Genomic DNA, 16484 nt, shown 5'->3' with positions numbered 1-16484 from the left:
GTGTGTGTGTGTTGCTTGGGCAGAGGGTAGGAGTTGGGGGGTTGGGTGTGTGTCTAGGCTTCATCTCTCCTCCGGGCTGGGTCTGGCCACAATACTTCGTCCACGTCGCATGCTATGTTGTTAAGTTGAAGCCCACCTCATCTATATATATATATTCATGGAGGACATCTCCATCTGCATCCATCTCCAAAATTCTCTGTAAGAGACAAAAGTAGATATACAGATATATAGACACACACATGTGCAAAAACCAAGACACTACATGTAATCTGGCTCGGTAGGTGCAATTCTAAATGTACTGGAAGTGGTTTTGCATACATACATCCACAAAGTCATGACGTAGGTTCTTCACTCGGTCGCAGTTCCTTTAAAATGGGACCCTGTATAGCTGTTTCATGCGCAACTGATTCTTCTGGAGGACACGATGAATTGTGGACAAGCTTACTGTAACAATGTTATTGAAAACAGTTGCATCATTTATAATATGGTGTTGGATCTGATGGATTCTAATCACATTATTTGCCAGAACCATATTTATGATTTCGGTCTCTTGCTCGTCGGTGAATTTGCGCCCTCGCCCTCCACGATTCCTTTGCCTTTCCACTCTGTAGAAGATTCATAAACATAGTGAATGTGTGCTATGTCATATAGTCAAAAATGTCTTCCTGCAGTAAGCTATACCATAGTATATGATACTGTAACACACCACACTGGCCATTCATGATTCATGAAATGCAGTACAGTAACATGATACAGTACAGTAAGAACTATTATTGTATGCATTTTTCAGTTGTGCTGAAATAACTATTATGTGTACAGTATATTACTGTAGATACAGTCGTTGCATACCTGTTCTCATTTCGATATGTTTGGATAATGCCTGCCACCGTAAATCGATTTACATTTGCCTGGACCCTCAGTCCAGCCTCCCTCATGGTCAACCCATGGTTGATCACATGATCAATCAATGTAGCCCTAATCTCATCTGAGACGGCTCTCCTTATTTCCCTTCTTTGCCCTCGTCCTCTTCCATGTCCAACTCGTCCAGCTCGTCCTCTTCCTCCTCTTCCTCCTCTTCCAACTCCTCCTCCTCGAACCCGAACACCTCGTGCTCGTCCTCTGCCTCTACCTCCACCTCTCCTGGCTCTTTCTGCGTTGTCATCCATTGTTCAAAACAGACATCTTGACATTTGACCTATTTATAGGCCTATACTAAGCCAATGATTCGTTGGTGTTCAATAAAGTGATGAGTGTTTGCACATGTGACGAGTGGGAGTGAAGCACTGGTGATTTAGTGTGGCATTTTGATAGGTTGTGTTTGAAAAACTAAATCAAGTTACTTCCTGTTAGATTTTTGTGTGTTAAGTAGAAAATTGAGTGTGGTGTTTTGCAAAATGTGTTTTAGTACATTGAAAACTGAGTCAAACATTGAGAATTAGTGTATGGTTTTGCAGATTTGGTGTGAGGTTATGATGTTTGGATGACATGTTTAGAAAATTGTGTGACGAGAAAAGATTTTGTGTGTAAGCAGTTGAAAAAAACTGTAACACAGTCGGGGTTTTTCTGTAGTTTTCCCGTGCGCAAAAATGACTAGGATCATTGAACTGCAAAAACTTTTATTAAAAAACAAACAAACACCACTTTCATTTCCAATAATCAATAAAGTTTTTTTTTTCACAGCAGTACTACAACACAGCACACATTTATTTTGTCCAACAAATAGGATAATAATAAAAAATAATAATAATCTACGGAATACAAAAGATTTGTCTCCCTTTAAGGTAACAATAGTTATTTTTCTTTTTGCAGAAGTTGACAGCAGCACAAGGTTGAGGTGGGATCCGGGAGAAAAGTGTTAAATTATATAGATTTTAAGCAGTTATTTCAAAGTATCAAAAACCCATCCTTGCATATGAGGCCCATCATAGGCCTACTTAAAAAAAGCCTCTGAATGAAAAAAATGAATGTGCAACACACATCAAAATTGGTCCTAGAATTTTAACTTTTTCTAATATATCAAAATAATTGAAGAAACATGTGCATAGTCTTCGGAGGGTTTGGTTTAACAGCAGAGTTCAATCACACCTTCTGTATAGTTTGGGACATGTTACTAACAGGGCATACAGACCCATTTCTGTAGGTCCTGTGCACATTGCGTTCGAGCACAGTCTCACCAGCACTCATGTTGGAACTCTAAAATGCTTACCAAGCCTCAACGTGTAGGCTATGGAATGCATTCCACTACTGTAGCTTACAATCTGATGTGCTTCAATCAACTAACAGGACTAAAGCTTGGCGCAAAACAAGAAATCACCAATAAACACACAGACTCGTCATAGTTCTCAAAGCTTCATGCTAAATACTTGGATCCCCACCTTAGGCTTTTTGGCATCGTGCATAGCGTGTTTAAAACTCGAGGGCTTGTTTGGAGCCCTACACTGCTAGTGAGGCTCACTGATACAGGTTTAGAAGGAATGGGACAACTCCTGAATAAAGACTCTGCAGAGCATTTAACAGTTGTTGCATTGCTGCAAGCAGTTGCATGCTGCCCTTTCAAATCTGCCGTCATCTTCAGGATGACAAGAGTAGATGGCCCTTTAAATCATTGAGATCTGTGACACTGAAATCATTTTAAAACTAAATGGAACAGAAAAGGAACACCTAACAACGAGACCTCCCTAACAAGTTACATGAGCATACATTGCCTTGTTCTAGTGATACGTGATGTCTTTCAGTAAGACGGTTGGATTTTAGAAGTTATTTGGCAGATATGATCCTCTGTATTTCACCTGATTATCAGGATTGATCAGTACCATGCTCAAAGTGAGCTTGACAACATAATCTGATTACATAAACTATAGCTGGTACCTCAGTGAAGGCACTCTTGGCACATTTCAACAATGCACCAGGCTTACTGGACAACATCTGCACGAGTCGATCAGATGCTGAGCCTTTGGCATGGAAGGCTTTTGCTGGCAATAGGCTGTAGGTTTGATCTTTTACGTTAACAAGAGAGGTCTCTTTAAAAACATCACAACATTGTTTACGTTTGGCAGTGCATTCTGTAAAATGAAGGCTATACAGTCTCATGTGTGGTTCCTCCTAGCCTTGGAGGAGAGCATGGAGAGGACCTTTAGCTGCTGTTTTGGGCTTATAGTTTCAGCTCACTGGGCTTGTTCAGGTGATACTCCACTGTGACGTCAGGGCCCAGGTTGATCTGAGCAGGCTCCTCTTCCTCATCCTCATCCTCCTCGGACGTGTCAGGGTAGATGACAAGAAACGCAGCAGCAAGAAAGCCCAGGAGAGAACTTACTGACACCACCATGGGGATGACCCTCACTGTGCCCACGGCATCTACCACCGCACCCAGCGCAGAAGCCACCAGGATCTGGGCAATGTACACTTGGCAGGACAGGATGGCGCAGTCAATGCCAAACCCTCTTCTAGAGTTACCGGGGCTGTGATGGATGTACTACATGAAGAGAAACAAAGGAAAAGGACTGAAATGATTGGTGGAAATTGCACTAGAGAGTTCAAGTGCAAGTACAAGTTCTAAAGGACAGCCTGCCATATGAGTCTAGGACAGCTAGACAAGACTCCCAAAATTTCTACTACTTCTCTGGATGAAAATGTTTAACAATGAACCCATCCTATTTGTTTCGAACTGTGTTAGAAACCCCCTCATTTTAAGCTACACTACATGACCACATTCAGTAATCCACTTAGTCAATTAATCAGACACAAAGTTATAATGGACATCAAATGTGTACTGACCTCTTTAATTTCATGGTACTGACCCAAAAGGGCATAGGGACAGTAGGAGATGCTCATGGAAAAGACTCCCATGGTGCTTATCATCGTCATGGCAACATAGATGTTTGGAAAAATAGCCATCACTGCAGTTCCCACAGTAAAGCTTAAAGTGCCCAACATATAGACGATCTTGATGCTGAGGTCATAGTTGTCTAGGTATTTCTGGAGCACAGCTGTAAGACAAAAACATTCATATGTCCAGCTATTCAAGAAAACACTGCGCAACTAGCAGTGCTATTGAAGGAAATGTCATGGTTATAATGGCCTGCATCTGAACATGCAATTTTGAGATGTTATTGCTATATCTATTACACTGGTATTAAACTATATATTCTGTATATGGTTCTCCAACTGGAATCTCAGACATGCTGTGCTTATAGACAATGGCTATCTGCATGAATAAACATCTTTACATAGAACAATAATTAAAATAATAAAATATCCAACTTTTTCATGCTAGCTCCAAAGTTATGAAGACACAAATCACAGTAAAGAAACGTGTAACGTCAAAAGATAGAAAGATAAAAAGATGGTGAAACAAACATGCAGTGCCACCGGAGCAAGGACAGATCAAAGAATGGTGCATGCAACAGCATGGGATGGGAGAGTCAGGTGACCCACCTGAAGAGACAGCAGCTGTAGCAGCATAGACCACCAGCCCCCAGCAGCCCATCTGGACCCCTTTATGGTATTTCTGCAGCTCTGTGGAGTTAGCAGCAGCCTGCAAACAAGAGCACATTGCAGACAGGAAGAGTTCAATGCCTTGTACCATAGGTAGGGGACTTCTTTCAGGCCCATCAACAACCAGCCTATTTCACCTTACACAGCGAGATGCAACCACGACGCGTTATTGGCTTGTGGCAGTTGCAAAAAGGCCACATGTTGTACCTAGGTTACAGTAAGTAGTAACCTTTATCAAACTAGGCTAAGCCCTCTCTCTGTGCCCATCATATAAAACACTCACAGGTTGCCTGTACAGTCGGCGATTCTGGTGAAAGCTTATTGATATATCAGCAAATAATAAAAACAAATAGCATAATATAGACAATATAAATAGTAGCATAATAATTATTAGCAAAACTGCAAGACATTGACATGTGAGTACTGAGTGATAAGGAAAGGGATGGAGAGAAAAATGATTGGCCCAATATCAAAGGGAACGTGCCAGAACAACAACACTCGGAACGCTGGCCAGCAACACTGCTCAGAACGCTGCCCTGTGTCTCGTCAGCTTTGGAGGACACCTTGAATTTCCCCTTGGGATCAATAAAGTATATATCTATCTATCTATCTACATACACACCACAGTCATTTGTTCCAGAGTTCTACCAAAAACAGGGAAACATATAAGTGTGGGTGAGCAGGTAACCATGCTGTTGAGTGAGTGGGAGGGAGTGTATTGTGTGTGTCAAGGGTGTAGGTTTGCTTATGGACCATAGGCTCATGTCCACTCCACACCAATATTTTGGGATGACAAAATTGTCCCTACCAATATTTTAGCACATTCATTCATATTATTTTTGATGTGAAGTGGTATTCATTCAAACGTGAACTCATAAAGTGTACATCGGCAGGACAACCAGTTTATGTCCCTACCAAACCTACATGTATGCCCTTGGTGTGTGAGAGTAACCTACACGTTGCTCATCTTGCACTGGGTCTGCTTTCTGCATCTCATTATTCTGGTCACAACCAGCCTGGGCAAATTACTCAGCACCAGTCAGAGGCATACATTGTTTTGCACTCTTATGATGTCATCACATTACCAAAAAGTATTGGTTTTACCAAAAATATTTGGCAGTACTTTTTACATATTTTAAATACTGTACATGTATCATAAATACTGACCATACTGCAAGTCACAACATGTAAATGGATAAATGTTGGAGTTGTCAGTTGAACAGACAGTTAGAGTCCCATGAAAAGCTGTTTGCACTCACAGATTGCTCTTTTAAAAGCTTGATTAAATCTTTATGCCTAGAATCTACAGTACCTCATAGGTAAGGCTTGTTAGCTTCGACCAATAACAACATGAGAATCTGTTGATCCTGTGTGGTGGTGGCATTGTAAACTCTCCTAAAATTAGAGTTATTTTCTCACTGACAGCTGCTTTCATGAGTACACGACAAGAATGAATCAACAGGACAAAATAAAGGGGTGTAAATGTACCGTGGGGTCTCCTTCAAAAATGACCTGGCCCATGAAGTCGGTATAGAAGACTGCCTCCGCCATGATGGAGAACCAGGTGAACAGGTGGCAGAGGCAGAGCCAGCCGAGCTGCCGGGGCATCTTCAGCATGGACAGCCACAGAAGCTTGACCGTGGTGCCCTCGCCCCCGTCCTCACTCTCCCCGTTCTCACTGCTGGACTCGGATGTGCCCCTCCACTGCGGTCGCCGGCCCCGCGGCCGTCGCGCCAGTTGGTCGATGTCGTTCAGGCTGCGGGTGGAGGTGATGCGCATGGGCGATATGCCGGCGCGGTGACGCCGGGGCCGCTGGAGGCCTACGCGCCCGTAGTAGGAGAAGGTGAACGACGGCTGCCGGTAGAAGGAGAGGTGCCGGGGCCGTGACAATACGCAGGGAGGACCACCTCGCTGGCCCACTTTGCCCTGCTGGCTGTTGGCACCAACCAGGGCGAAGGCGCCCGAGCTGGAGCTGGACAGAGCTCCGTTACGGGCCTTAGTGGCCCCGGCGAGCATGCTGTCCGGCGAGCGTGTCAGGGAACAGTGACTGCTGCCAGAACGCACCAAAGAGCTCTGCTGCACTGCTTGGAAGCGGTCTTGGAAGGCCGATTCACCATCCTTTTCAAATGGTGAATCTACATCAGGAATCAAACCGAGAGTCTGATCGCGATCCAGGTCTGGGTCAAGCTCGATGGTGGCGTCTGGCATAGCCAGCACAGAGTCACTTTTGCTCCGCACCATGTCCACATTCAGGAAGTCCATCTGCATTTCCTGAACCTCACGGTCATGCTCGACTTGGTCAAACTCCTCCTCACCGATCAGGTCCAGCTGAGGCAGGCTGCCATTGGGCCGGACCAGACACTGGTCATCTACTTCATCCCCCTCCACGTATTCCTGCCGTTGCCCGCTGTACGGCTGCTCTTTGATGCTAAACAGGTGGAGAGTCACTGATATGATGAAGATGATGGAAGCAAAGAAGAAGAGCACCTGCTCCTGGGCCTGGAAGGCTTTGCCCAGAGCAGTGTGAGTCCAGTTCAGACCGCCCAGCATGTAACCCACCGCTCCTCCCAGTCCTAGGAGAATAGGAAGGAAAATCATTAGCTTTGGCAAAACACCAGAGAGACAAATATCATTATGTACAATGTTACACAAATATTTATACTGACTTGTGATACATAAATGATCACCCAGAGAGAAGAAATACTCTTTTCTGATTGGCTGGTAGGGTGGCTATTAATTCTGAATAACAGGACACCTATGAAGTAGATCTGGTAGAAAAATCTAATTACATATCAATGCTCATCGAATGACAACTATAATAACCATCAACAACGGTGGAGCCTGGAAGCACGCTTCGCAACAACGGAATCAACTGTGAACAAGCTAACTGCCCCCTGTTATGACTGTCAGGACCAAAGAAAGGAGTACAACAAACTCCACAAGTCAGCTTCTTTTTAACCTGAAGCACTTGTTTCCTTGGCGTGCTATAAAGGCATGACTATTGTTTTTGAGGTTGCCTCCGCTTTAATATAAACTGTTTATACATTATAAAATTGGTTTACGATACATACAGTTTGAATCACTTCAATAGACCCTATTGAGTTCGCATATTTACAGAGGCATCACAGAGCGCCTAGAGTAAAGAGTTTTCATTTTTATGAGACCAGCATGGATTATCCATCACCAAAATCCAGCAAATAAGTTTGGCTAAACAAACAAAACAAAAGTTAAAGGTTGCTTGCTTTATGACATTTTCACCCACAGTTAACCTTTAATCTATCAATCCCTAACTTTACAACGTGGGTATTTGTACACTCGGCAATGTTAAGGACACTAGGTGGCGTGTGTGTGAGCCTACCAGCTGAAAAGGCATGAATATTCAAGGCCATGTCCTGCTCCTCTGTGTCCGCCACGTCCAGCAGGTACGCCCGGATTGGGCCCTCCGAGGCATCAGCGCAGAAGTCTAGCACCACTACGCCAACAACGGTCAGCACTATACCGATAGGCTGTCTGCCAACAACATCCCCAACGGTCAAGCCTGCCACAAAGACAGTGAGGGAGCTCAGAGTAAACAACAAGCATCATCTTTTTTTATCCATTTCAAAAACAAAACAAAAATGTTTTTCATATGCAATCTGATACTTAAAGAAACACGCCAACATTTAGCTTATAATTCACCATCTCCCCCAGAGTTAGATAAGATGATACTAGGGCTGTAAACACCAAACTCACGATTCGGTTTGTATCATGATTTTTGACCCACGGGGGTGGGGGGGGTGGGAAAGATAGAAAGAAAGACAGAACAGAACAGAACAGAACAGAACACTGCTACTATAATCACAGATAGTTTTGTCTCAACATGGTGTGTGTGAGAAAGGACATTTTGCATGTGTGTGTGTGTACGTACAGTATGTGTGTGTCGGCTCATACACACAGTTGCGTGCCTTGCAGTGCTGGAGACGCATCCCCGTTCACTTTACATGGATCGCTCGCGCTGAGAAGTTCAGCTGTTGCTGCACCGATGGACGGCACCGGCCAATCGAGCCAATCGACGGACGGCACCAGCCAATCAAATTACAGTTATACTTCAAGTCATTTGCATAGCTACTGTCGGGAACACCCACTGGCATGCGTTGACGGAACGCAACTGTGTGTAGAAGCCCTGTGTGTGTGTGTGTGTGTGTGTGTGAAAGAGAGAGACAGAGAGAGAGACAGAGAGACAGTATCAGTGAAGGTGCAAACTTTATTTGTAAGTGCGTGCATAATATGTGTTTGTGTGGGTGTGGGTGGTTGTGAATGTGTTTGTGAGAGAGTCAATGTGCATAGATGTGTGTGTGTGTGTGTGTGATGTGTGTGTGTGTGTGTGTGTCCGAGATGGAGCTGCACAGTATAACGAAGACCTCTGTAGTGCTGCAGAAGACGCAGAAAGGAAATCGCCTCCACCAAAAAGGCTCCACCCAAACCCACAATCAAAATCACTTGTTATGGATTTTTATGGACTTGGAGTCATTTTTACTCAAAACTAATAGCTGGGATAGATTCAGCACCCCTAAAAACCCCTAGTTAAACATCTCAAAAGCTAACATTGGTTAAAAAAAATGTTTTCATTATTTTCGCACAGACCCTCTGGTCACCACAAACTTGACTGGCTCTCCAGGTGTTTCCCCGAGGATTTGGCCGTGGATAAATTGGGAGGTGTTACTAGACACCTATAGGAACACATAGTAAAAAAAGTTATTGGTAAGAATTTTTTTTGCAGATTGGTGAAAAAAATGCCTAACTTTCCCTAACTATTAAAAGCCAAGGGACGCTTGTTGAGCGCGCAAGAGAGAGAGAGAGAAAGAGAGAGAGAGCGGGGCAAGGAGAGGGAGTTTACGTCTATACTGTCTGTCTACAATGAAAGCTACGAGAGCAATGAAATTATTATTTATTTTTGGATAAGTATACTAATAAGGCAGGAGATGAGTGTTGCTTATGCAGCTGCGTAAGCTGCAAAGTGCTACGGGAAACACTAGAAGGGGTGTGTCACCATTCTGTCTTCTCACAGGCGACACAGGTTTGTGGATATGAGTGTCGTGATTTCAGTTTCGATGCGCATATCGTTACAGTCCTAGATGACACATACCCTTCTCGTCTCTCGGTGTGCAGTAACTCAGTATGAAACACCAACCGTTAGCATAGCTGAGCATAGCTCATTGAGGTGGGCAGTTCCAACTACCCTATCTCCCAAAAGCAACACAAGAACTTAAACATTGTTCTATTTACATGTTGTGACTAGTTTAATTATAATGTGTACAAATGTCAAATGTAAAACAGCGATTTTCTAAGCATACACATGCTTGGAACTACATTCTCATTCAGGCAAAACATTGCTACTGCAGCTTTTCAGGTGTTGCGTGCAAATCATTCCGCCCAAGTAGCAGTGCTTTTCCTAAATGAAAACAAGTTAAAAGCAACAGTATGCAGCCATCTGTTACATTGTGAGGGTTAACTTTATTGAGAGCTAATTCACTTTTTGAGAGGTAACTAGTTTTCAAATTAGGATTCATTCTTAGTATCACAGTGGGCACTATATAGTTTTGTGGTCCAGGACAAACCATACTATGAAGAGTATTAGAGTCAGCTTTCATAGCAATGACTTCACCAACTATCAGCAAGAGACTCTGGGGTCAGCATGCTCGCAAGCTTTTTAGCAATGGAAACCGTGCTGCTGTTGGTGTCTACAAGATTTTTGCATTCCTTATAAATAATTTTAAATAAAGACATTTGCATGCCACTTAGGTATGGTAGTTTTAAATGTTTTTAACTATCCAGCTTGTGAACCTGGTTTGATGAGTATTGCATTTGCATCATAGGTGCCGGAAGCACAGTGGCCAGGGGGCCAATGGCCTCCTCACGTTTGGCTCAAAATATCTTTTAATAAACAAAATCATCCACGAAAAAAAAAAAAAAAACCTCCGCGCAAAAAACGGAGAGAGGTGTGAACCATTATAGCGGTAGTAGCCCGCATCTAATATACCCTAAAGCTATTTGTGCAGAGTCACTGTTGAAAAACCTTAAACTTTCTGCCCATGGGTCAAAACCGATGAGCAAAACACCAGCAGAGCGCCCAGGCAACACCCCCAGGGAGCAGACAGCGCTCCACTTTGAGACGTTCATTCTCAATCAGTGCAACATATGTGGAGGGATGGATTTGAAATGTAGCCAAATCCAATAACATTTATTCTGGTCTGGTCAAAAAAGTAATGTATTAGGCCTACACATTACTCGCTACTGTAAAAAAAAATTAATCTATTGCATTACTTCTTTACTCTCTATGAGGATTAACAAGTTACATCAGGCTACTTTGTTGAAATGTTTCTATGGACATAGGACATAGGATATAGTCCCCTTTTATTTATTATTTAATTAATTACAGTTGTGAAACATTAGGTAGCATAATCTAGTCCAACCAAGTTGCGCTGTAGGCCTACCAGGCATTTCTTACAGATAGCTAATCTGCCTTCAAAAGTTAATGAACACGGCACTTCCTAGTGCTTTTAAAAATTGTGCAAGTTCGAATTGCTTTATGGAAGCGTTGCTGCCCAGCTCGCACACACTCCTTCATAAAAGTTGAATGGTGACATGCACACAACTTGCAAAACATTGAACTGCTTTGAGTGAAGTGCGCTTGCGAGTTGCGTTCCTTCTGTCATTAATAGCCTAGATGCTCTTCTTCACACTGACAGTCACAGTGGCAGTCCTAGCTTGTAACACCCTGTTATTTTTTTTGGAATCAATTTGTGGTGTGATTGACATCAGACTAGTCATTAGTTAGTTGTGCACTGTTTCCCGCTCAGTAGTAAGGTAATAGCCTTCTCCGATGAGTTTTAGTTATTTGTGTCGCCCTCACCAGAATTCTAAATATCTTTGCTCGCACACTGTAGGAACTGTAATGTGATTACTGACATGTTGCACCCAACTCTGCTCAGCTACAAGTAGCCTAGAGAAAGAATCTCCTGTGTGTAAATTCACTCCAAGTTGGCCTACCCCATAAACTGCATGACAGTAGGCTATTTCTATTTATCTGTAAAATTACCGCATGTGTTTGTTCAACTTTATGAAGAAGAATTACGCAGGCTATTACGAACGCACACATTTTGTTTGCGCAAGAAAGACAAAATACAGCAGGCGATTTTTTTTTGGGGGGGGGGGGGGGGTCGTTATCTGGCCCCTGCACTTTGAAACTCGTTCCGGCGCCCCTGATTTGCATCTTTTCCTTTTCCCTTTTTCCTGGAAGATGGCTGTTACTGTAATTACCAATCAGAGCCCCGTTGAGGAACAGGGCGACTCCCAGCAGCACACCCACACAGAGGGCCAGGATAAAGGGTCTTCTGCGGCCCCATCTCAGAGTGCAGCGGTCGCTGGCCGAGCCAATCACAGGGGTGAACATCAGGCCCAGCACCGGGCTGAGGAACCACGTCAGACTGTAGTACTGCTCCGGCAGACCTGGGAACAGCCACGCCAAACAAAACATGAGACCAACACCTTCAACCAACTGGGATTGTTTCCACTATACACACCCAACCTCTATTAAAAACACATCTTCAGCCAAGATGCTTTAATAAACAGATGATACTGAACCAAATTTAACAACTTATAGGCCTGGCCAAGTTCCAAAGAACACTTTTGTAACCTACTTCATAAATTTAAAGGTATATGTATATTAAGACCTTAAATAACCTAGTCAATTATTCAGAAATTAGCTATTCAAAAGCCTCACAGACAGCCTATGCTATGAGGCCAAATATGTCCAGAGATAAGGTAACTCTGTGAAAGAGTTTCTTAGATTGATGAACACAAACTGGCTCAACTTTCAAGGCTAACTACCCAGGGGTAACAAAGTAGCACACACAGTCTTCATAAAACTGGACTCATCTCTATTTCAACTTTTTATTCGGCGAGGTCAAGTCAAACCACGTGAAGACATTCCTGTTTAGTCTTGACCTGGCCGAATAAAAAAGGTGAACTAGAGAGTCCAGTTTTATGAAGAATGTGAGTGCAACCTCATTATCCCTGGGTAGTTAGTGGGATATCTACACAATGTTGGTTTAGCATCACACATCAAGACTGAGAAGCTAAACTTTCAAGTTTGCAAGTTTCAACCTGTTGACTGTTCATTAAACAGAGCATTAGTAAGCAATTAAATGGCTCAATATTTTGCTCTTGAACCTTTGCTCCTGGACTTTTTTTTTTAACTGTTCACACCTCTACTAAGGAACCAGAAACAATCTTTGCATAAAAGGGCATTTCATTCAGATGATTCATTTACATTTTGTGCCAATGCAAACTCTAGTTCAACGCCCTAACAAACTTTTGTTTCCAAAAGTACCTGGGCGCCTACATAATGAGTTCTGATTGAATGATCATGACAAAGTTCTCCAGGAAAAAAAACTGTTGCCAAATATCAATGGTACAACAATACTCAGGGACATTTCCCAACAACACTGCTCAAAAACTTGCATTGTGCACCAGTATTAGAGAATTAGTCTAGCTTAAATTTAGAAGAATTAATCTGGATAATTTAATGATTACATTGCAGTTCACATTTTAGAGTTAATAAAAATACACACATGTGAGATTAAACCATACCAACCAAAGTGGCTTTCTAGCATCAGGGCAACCACTACATTCCAGCATGAACCCTGTCAGGAACAGCCTGTCAGGAACTGTCAGGAATAACCATTATATTCACCACATTCAATCCACTCTGCTGTAACAGCCTCCTAATTATCAGGACAAACATCTCCATCAAATCCCAGTAGCAGAGAAATTTCAACTTATTTGGTGATGACCTCACACATTTTCACTGTGTAGAAAAACACCATCAGAGAAATGTGCCAACTCACACATTCCAGTCATTCCAACCAATTTTCCCCTGACTACTAAAAAGACTCGAGGTTTTTTTGTTTTTCAGATGTGCCGGTTCACAGACACAGGGCCCTGAGCAGGTTATTTATAAACAGCCCTGTGATAATGAGAGGAGGTTAAGGCTAAAATGGTATTTACCATTCTTTCAGTGGTTACCTTCAACTTACCTATCTGCAGTAGTACAGGTGTCACCAGGGCAGTCTCCATGGCATAACAGAATTCCCTGCCAAACATGACCGCTCCATTCATGACCCATTTGTGCAGTGGGATGCGCCTGCTGGGACCCTCACTAGCAGACCCATCATGGCTCTCTGTCTCCTGGTTGCTCTCCTTCCCTTTATGGAAGATGCCACTCAGGCACTTCTGTGGCAGGCCCACTCCCTCGTCTGGAACACACACGGCATCTGCGCCGGCGGTATTGGGAGCCATGGTGTCCTGCATGTACCTGTCCCGACTGATGGACCGGTCACCTAAATGTCTTGGTCTCTTTTGCGCCTTGGCACCTCTCTAGCGCCCCTTCTTCAGAACGTCCAAGAGAATGCTGTCCAACCCACACATTCCCAGTGGATTTCACATGAAGACACCAAGCAAATGTGTTGACTGGGGTAGCTACAATTACACCATTTGGTTTGGTAGACTCCTTACTGTTTTGTACAATGGTCAAAAATCCATATAGATTTTAGAAGTATAGGTAGACAAGGCATGACTTTCTTAGAATTTAAGGACAAGGCAGTGGTGAGACGATGGGGCTGGTAGCGAGATGTGAACGCTCCATGATCAATCCCCACTGAGCACACATGGATCATTTCTGTTCAGCCTGTGACAAGCAGAAACATTTACAGCAGACAAACGGTTAACCACGCCAATCAGTTACTTCATATGGTTGAGTAACTGAAAAATAAAGGAACTACTAACGCATGCCAGGCAAACATTAAGCATAGTTGGACTACAAAATAGGCAGCACTGCATTTCGTTGTCTCTTTACTTGTATTCTGCACAATGACAATGAAGTGGAATCTAATATAATATAATATAATATAATATAATATAATATAATATAATCTATCACAAGTATGAAAAATATAAACTGGAGCTATCTGAACAGAAGATTTCCTGAATACTACAGGTCTCAACTAGTGATGACATATGGTCTGAGAAACAGCACTGATACAACAGACCAAACATTAAGTATCAGCAACGACATATTTTACTGATGTCGCGTTGAAGAGGGGCATACTACAACTGGGCAGAGAAGAACAAAACCAGCTCCACAGTATTTCACTTGAGAGAAAACTTACCTGGTAATGGCACGAGGTATGGCTTGCTTGTGCCTTCAAGGGCGATCAAATCCGGTACAAAACTCTCTTTCGTAAGCATCGAGGAAAAACTATTCGTATCAGCAGGTTGGCCATGCCAGTGATTGCCAAGTGACCTGATCTCTGAATTTGCCCATCCCCCTAAGTTCAAAACTCCACCCTTGAAGAATCAACTCAGGAATTTTCCAGGAGTATGAGCTTGTAACAACATGTTTGTAGCAAGGTGAAATGAGGTGATGATCAACTTCCAAAAATGCGTATCTACCAAATGAAAACAGAAGAGAACACACATAAAGTTACACAATGAACAAGCCAAACCGGTTACATCGCTGAATAGCTAAAGTTACTATCTGAACGCTTTGTCAGTCAGGTTTACCTACTGAGCAACTTTACCGTTAAATGGTCCCTACTTTTGTATCTGGCTTGTAGTCCACAATCTAACATTATGTATATATTAATAGGCTGATATGACAACAGTGCATCCTTGTTTGGCTGCCGTGTTGAGATAACGCTAAAGGTCTTTTAAATAAATTCGGGATTCTGCCTTGAACGCGTCCTGGTAACGTATGTCATGTCTCGTGGGTAAAGTTAGACTAATGTTACGCCAGACAACACAACAGTAGCTATAGGGCGAGATGGCAACAGGATAGCCACGATACTAGTACAATTAGCTGGGTATCCTCGCTAGTTAGCAAGATAACGTTAACTCCAAGGGACTAACGTTAGTTCAGTTGATGTTGAAAGTCAATTTTTATGAAACCGGAGCCGTCAAATACTAAATGCGGCTTATGCTCAACAGTAACAGAATCATAAGTTGTCTAGGGTTATATTTGAACACTGTTGCAACCAGACACTGTTCTACTGAATCAGATTTTGCTAGCAAACTGAACATATGCATCAGACTAAGCAGCTAGCCGCTAACGCTTGCTAGCGTACGTTAAATAATTATTCATATGCATTAACATCGCGTCAAATATCCCAATTATTTCATGTTATTTATTCTATAGCGTATTGTGCGTTGTCGTCATGTTTCTAAAAAGTAGTAATTTAATGTCATCAGTCCTGGTCTAGATAGTGAGAGAGCCATGCGAGTACACTACCTGACTGGCTATCTAATTCGTAAATCCTGTAGGTGCGTCTGACTGACCACCAGACGCATGGAAAAACCAGTCCATTGTAGAAGCGTCCACGAGAGGGTTTCCCGTTCACCTACCCTTGTTTTAAAAGAACTGGAAACAAGCCAATGAGGTTTGGTTGAAATTCATGAAGGCAAACATAGGTCACTGAGGATATACTATGACTGAAATATCCCAACAACGTTTTTTCTTTTCTTTTTTTAAACTTTTAACATTTAAATGTAAAAACATGGCACATTTAATTTAATTTAATAACAATAAAATAAAACAGTTTTTTTTTTTATTTTACCTGAAAAATAGTTTTCTTTGACATGGTAATCAAGGACATGATTTAACAATACATCAGAGCAGATGGCTTTACTTTTGTAGCCAGTCTATTTTGATTGCCTTAACCTAAATGATCCCCTGTGGAAAAATAGGCTATAGGCCTAGGCTATTTTTTGTGAATTTTAAGACCAAATTAATATTAGTCTAGGTCCTGGGTAAGATTTGTATGCACTTCATTTAGCGGAGAATATCTCAACTGTTATAGACTAATATGACCCCATTGAACAACTGAAATTGAAATAACTGGCAATTCATGTATGTCACTAGTTGTATGTGATAGGTTGACTGTTTTTTAGCCATT

The 16484-nt window shown here is 42.5% G+C and overlaps 1 protein-coding gene across 3 annotated transcripts; it reads right to left on the bottom strand.

The window, feature by feature from the left end:
- Window positions 1–1691: 1691 nt before the first annotated feature.
- slc45a4b (solute carrier family 45 member 4b) lies at window positions 1692–15927 on the bottom strand. 3 transcript variants are annotated; one of them, XM_042107123.1, is made up of 9 exons: window positions 15821–15927; window positions 14703–14981; window positions 13572–14221; window positions 11794–11982; window positions 7853–8032; window positions 5983–7067; window positions 4435–4534; window positions 3775–3986; window positions 1692–3472 (listed from the first exon to the last, which is right to left on the bottom strand). In XM_042107123.1, the coding sequence occupies exons 3-9, from the start codon at window positions 13843–13845 to the stop codon at window positions 3152–3154; spliced, it is 2361 nt and encodes a 786-aa protein (XP_041963057.1). In that variant the 5' UTR covers window positions 13846–14221; window positions 14703–14981; window positions 15821–15927; the 3' UTR covers window positions 1692–3151. The 3 variants fall into 3 exon arrangements, with proteins under 3 accessions (XP_041963057.1, XP_041963058.1, XP_041963056.1); XM_042107124.1 differs by lacking the exon at window positions 15821–15927 and adding an exon at window positions 15131–15644; XM_042107122.1 differs by lacking the exon at window positions 15821–15927 and adding an exon at window positions 15097–15113.
- Between the last annotated feature and the right edge of the window lie 557 nt (window positions 15928–16484).

Source organism: Alosa sapidissima, chromosome 10 (assembly GCF_018492685.1).
Source record: "Alosa sapidissima isolate fAloSap1 chromosome 10, fAloSap1.pri, whole genome shotgun sequence".
Lineage (NCBI taxonomy): Eukaryota > Metazoa > Chordata > Actinopteri > Clupeiformes > Clupeidae > Alosa > Alosa sapidissima.
This window is presented reverse-complemented; position numbering and strand designations above follow the sequence as displayed.

Bases quoted from the DNA above. Each gene is read 5' to 3' on its own strand.
- slc45a4b (XM_042107123.1), bottom strand. From the start codon at position 13,845: ATGCAGGACACCATGGCTCCCAATACCGCCGGCGCAGATGCCGTGTGT. The intron at 7,068-7,852 runs GTAGGCTCACAC...CTATTCTCCTAG, and splicing joins TATTCATGCCTTTTCAGCTG to GACTGGGAGGAGCGGTGGGT. The intron at 4,535-5,982 runs GTACATTTACAC...TCTTGTTTGCAG, and splicing joins TTTTTGAAGGAGACCCCACG to GCTGCTGCTAACTCCACAGA.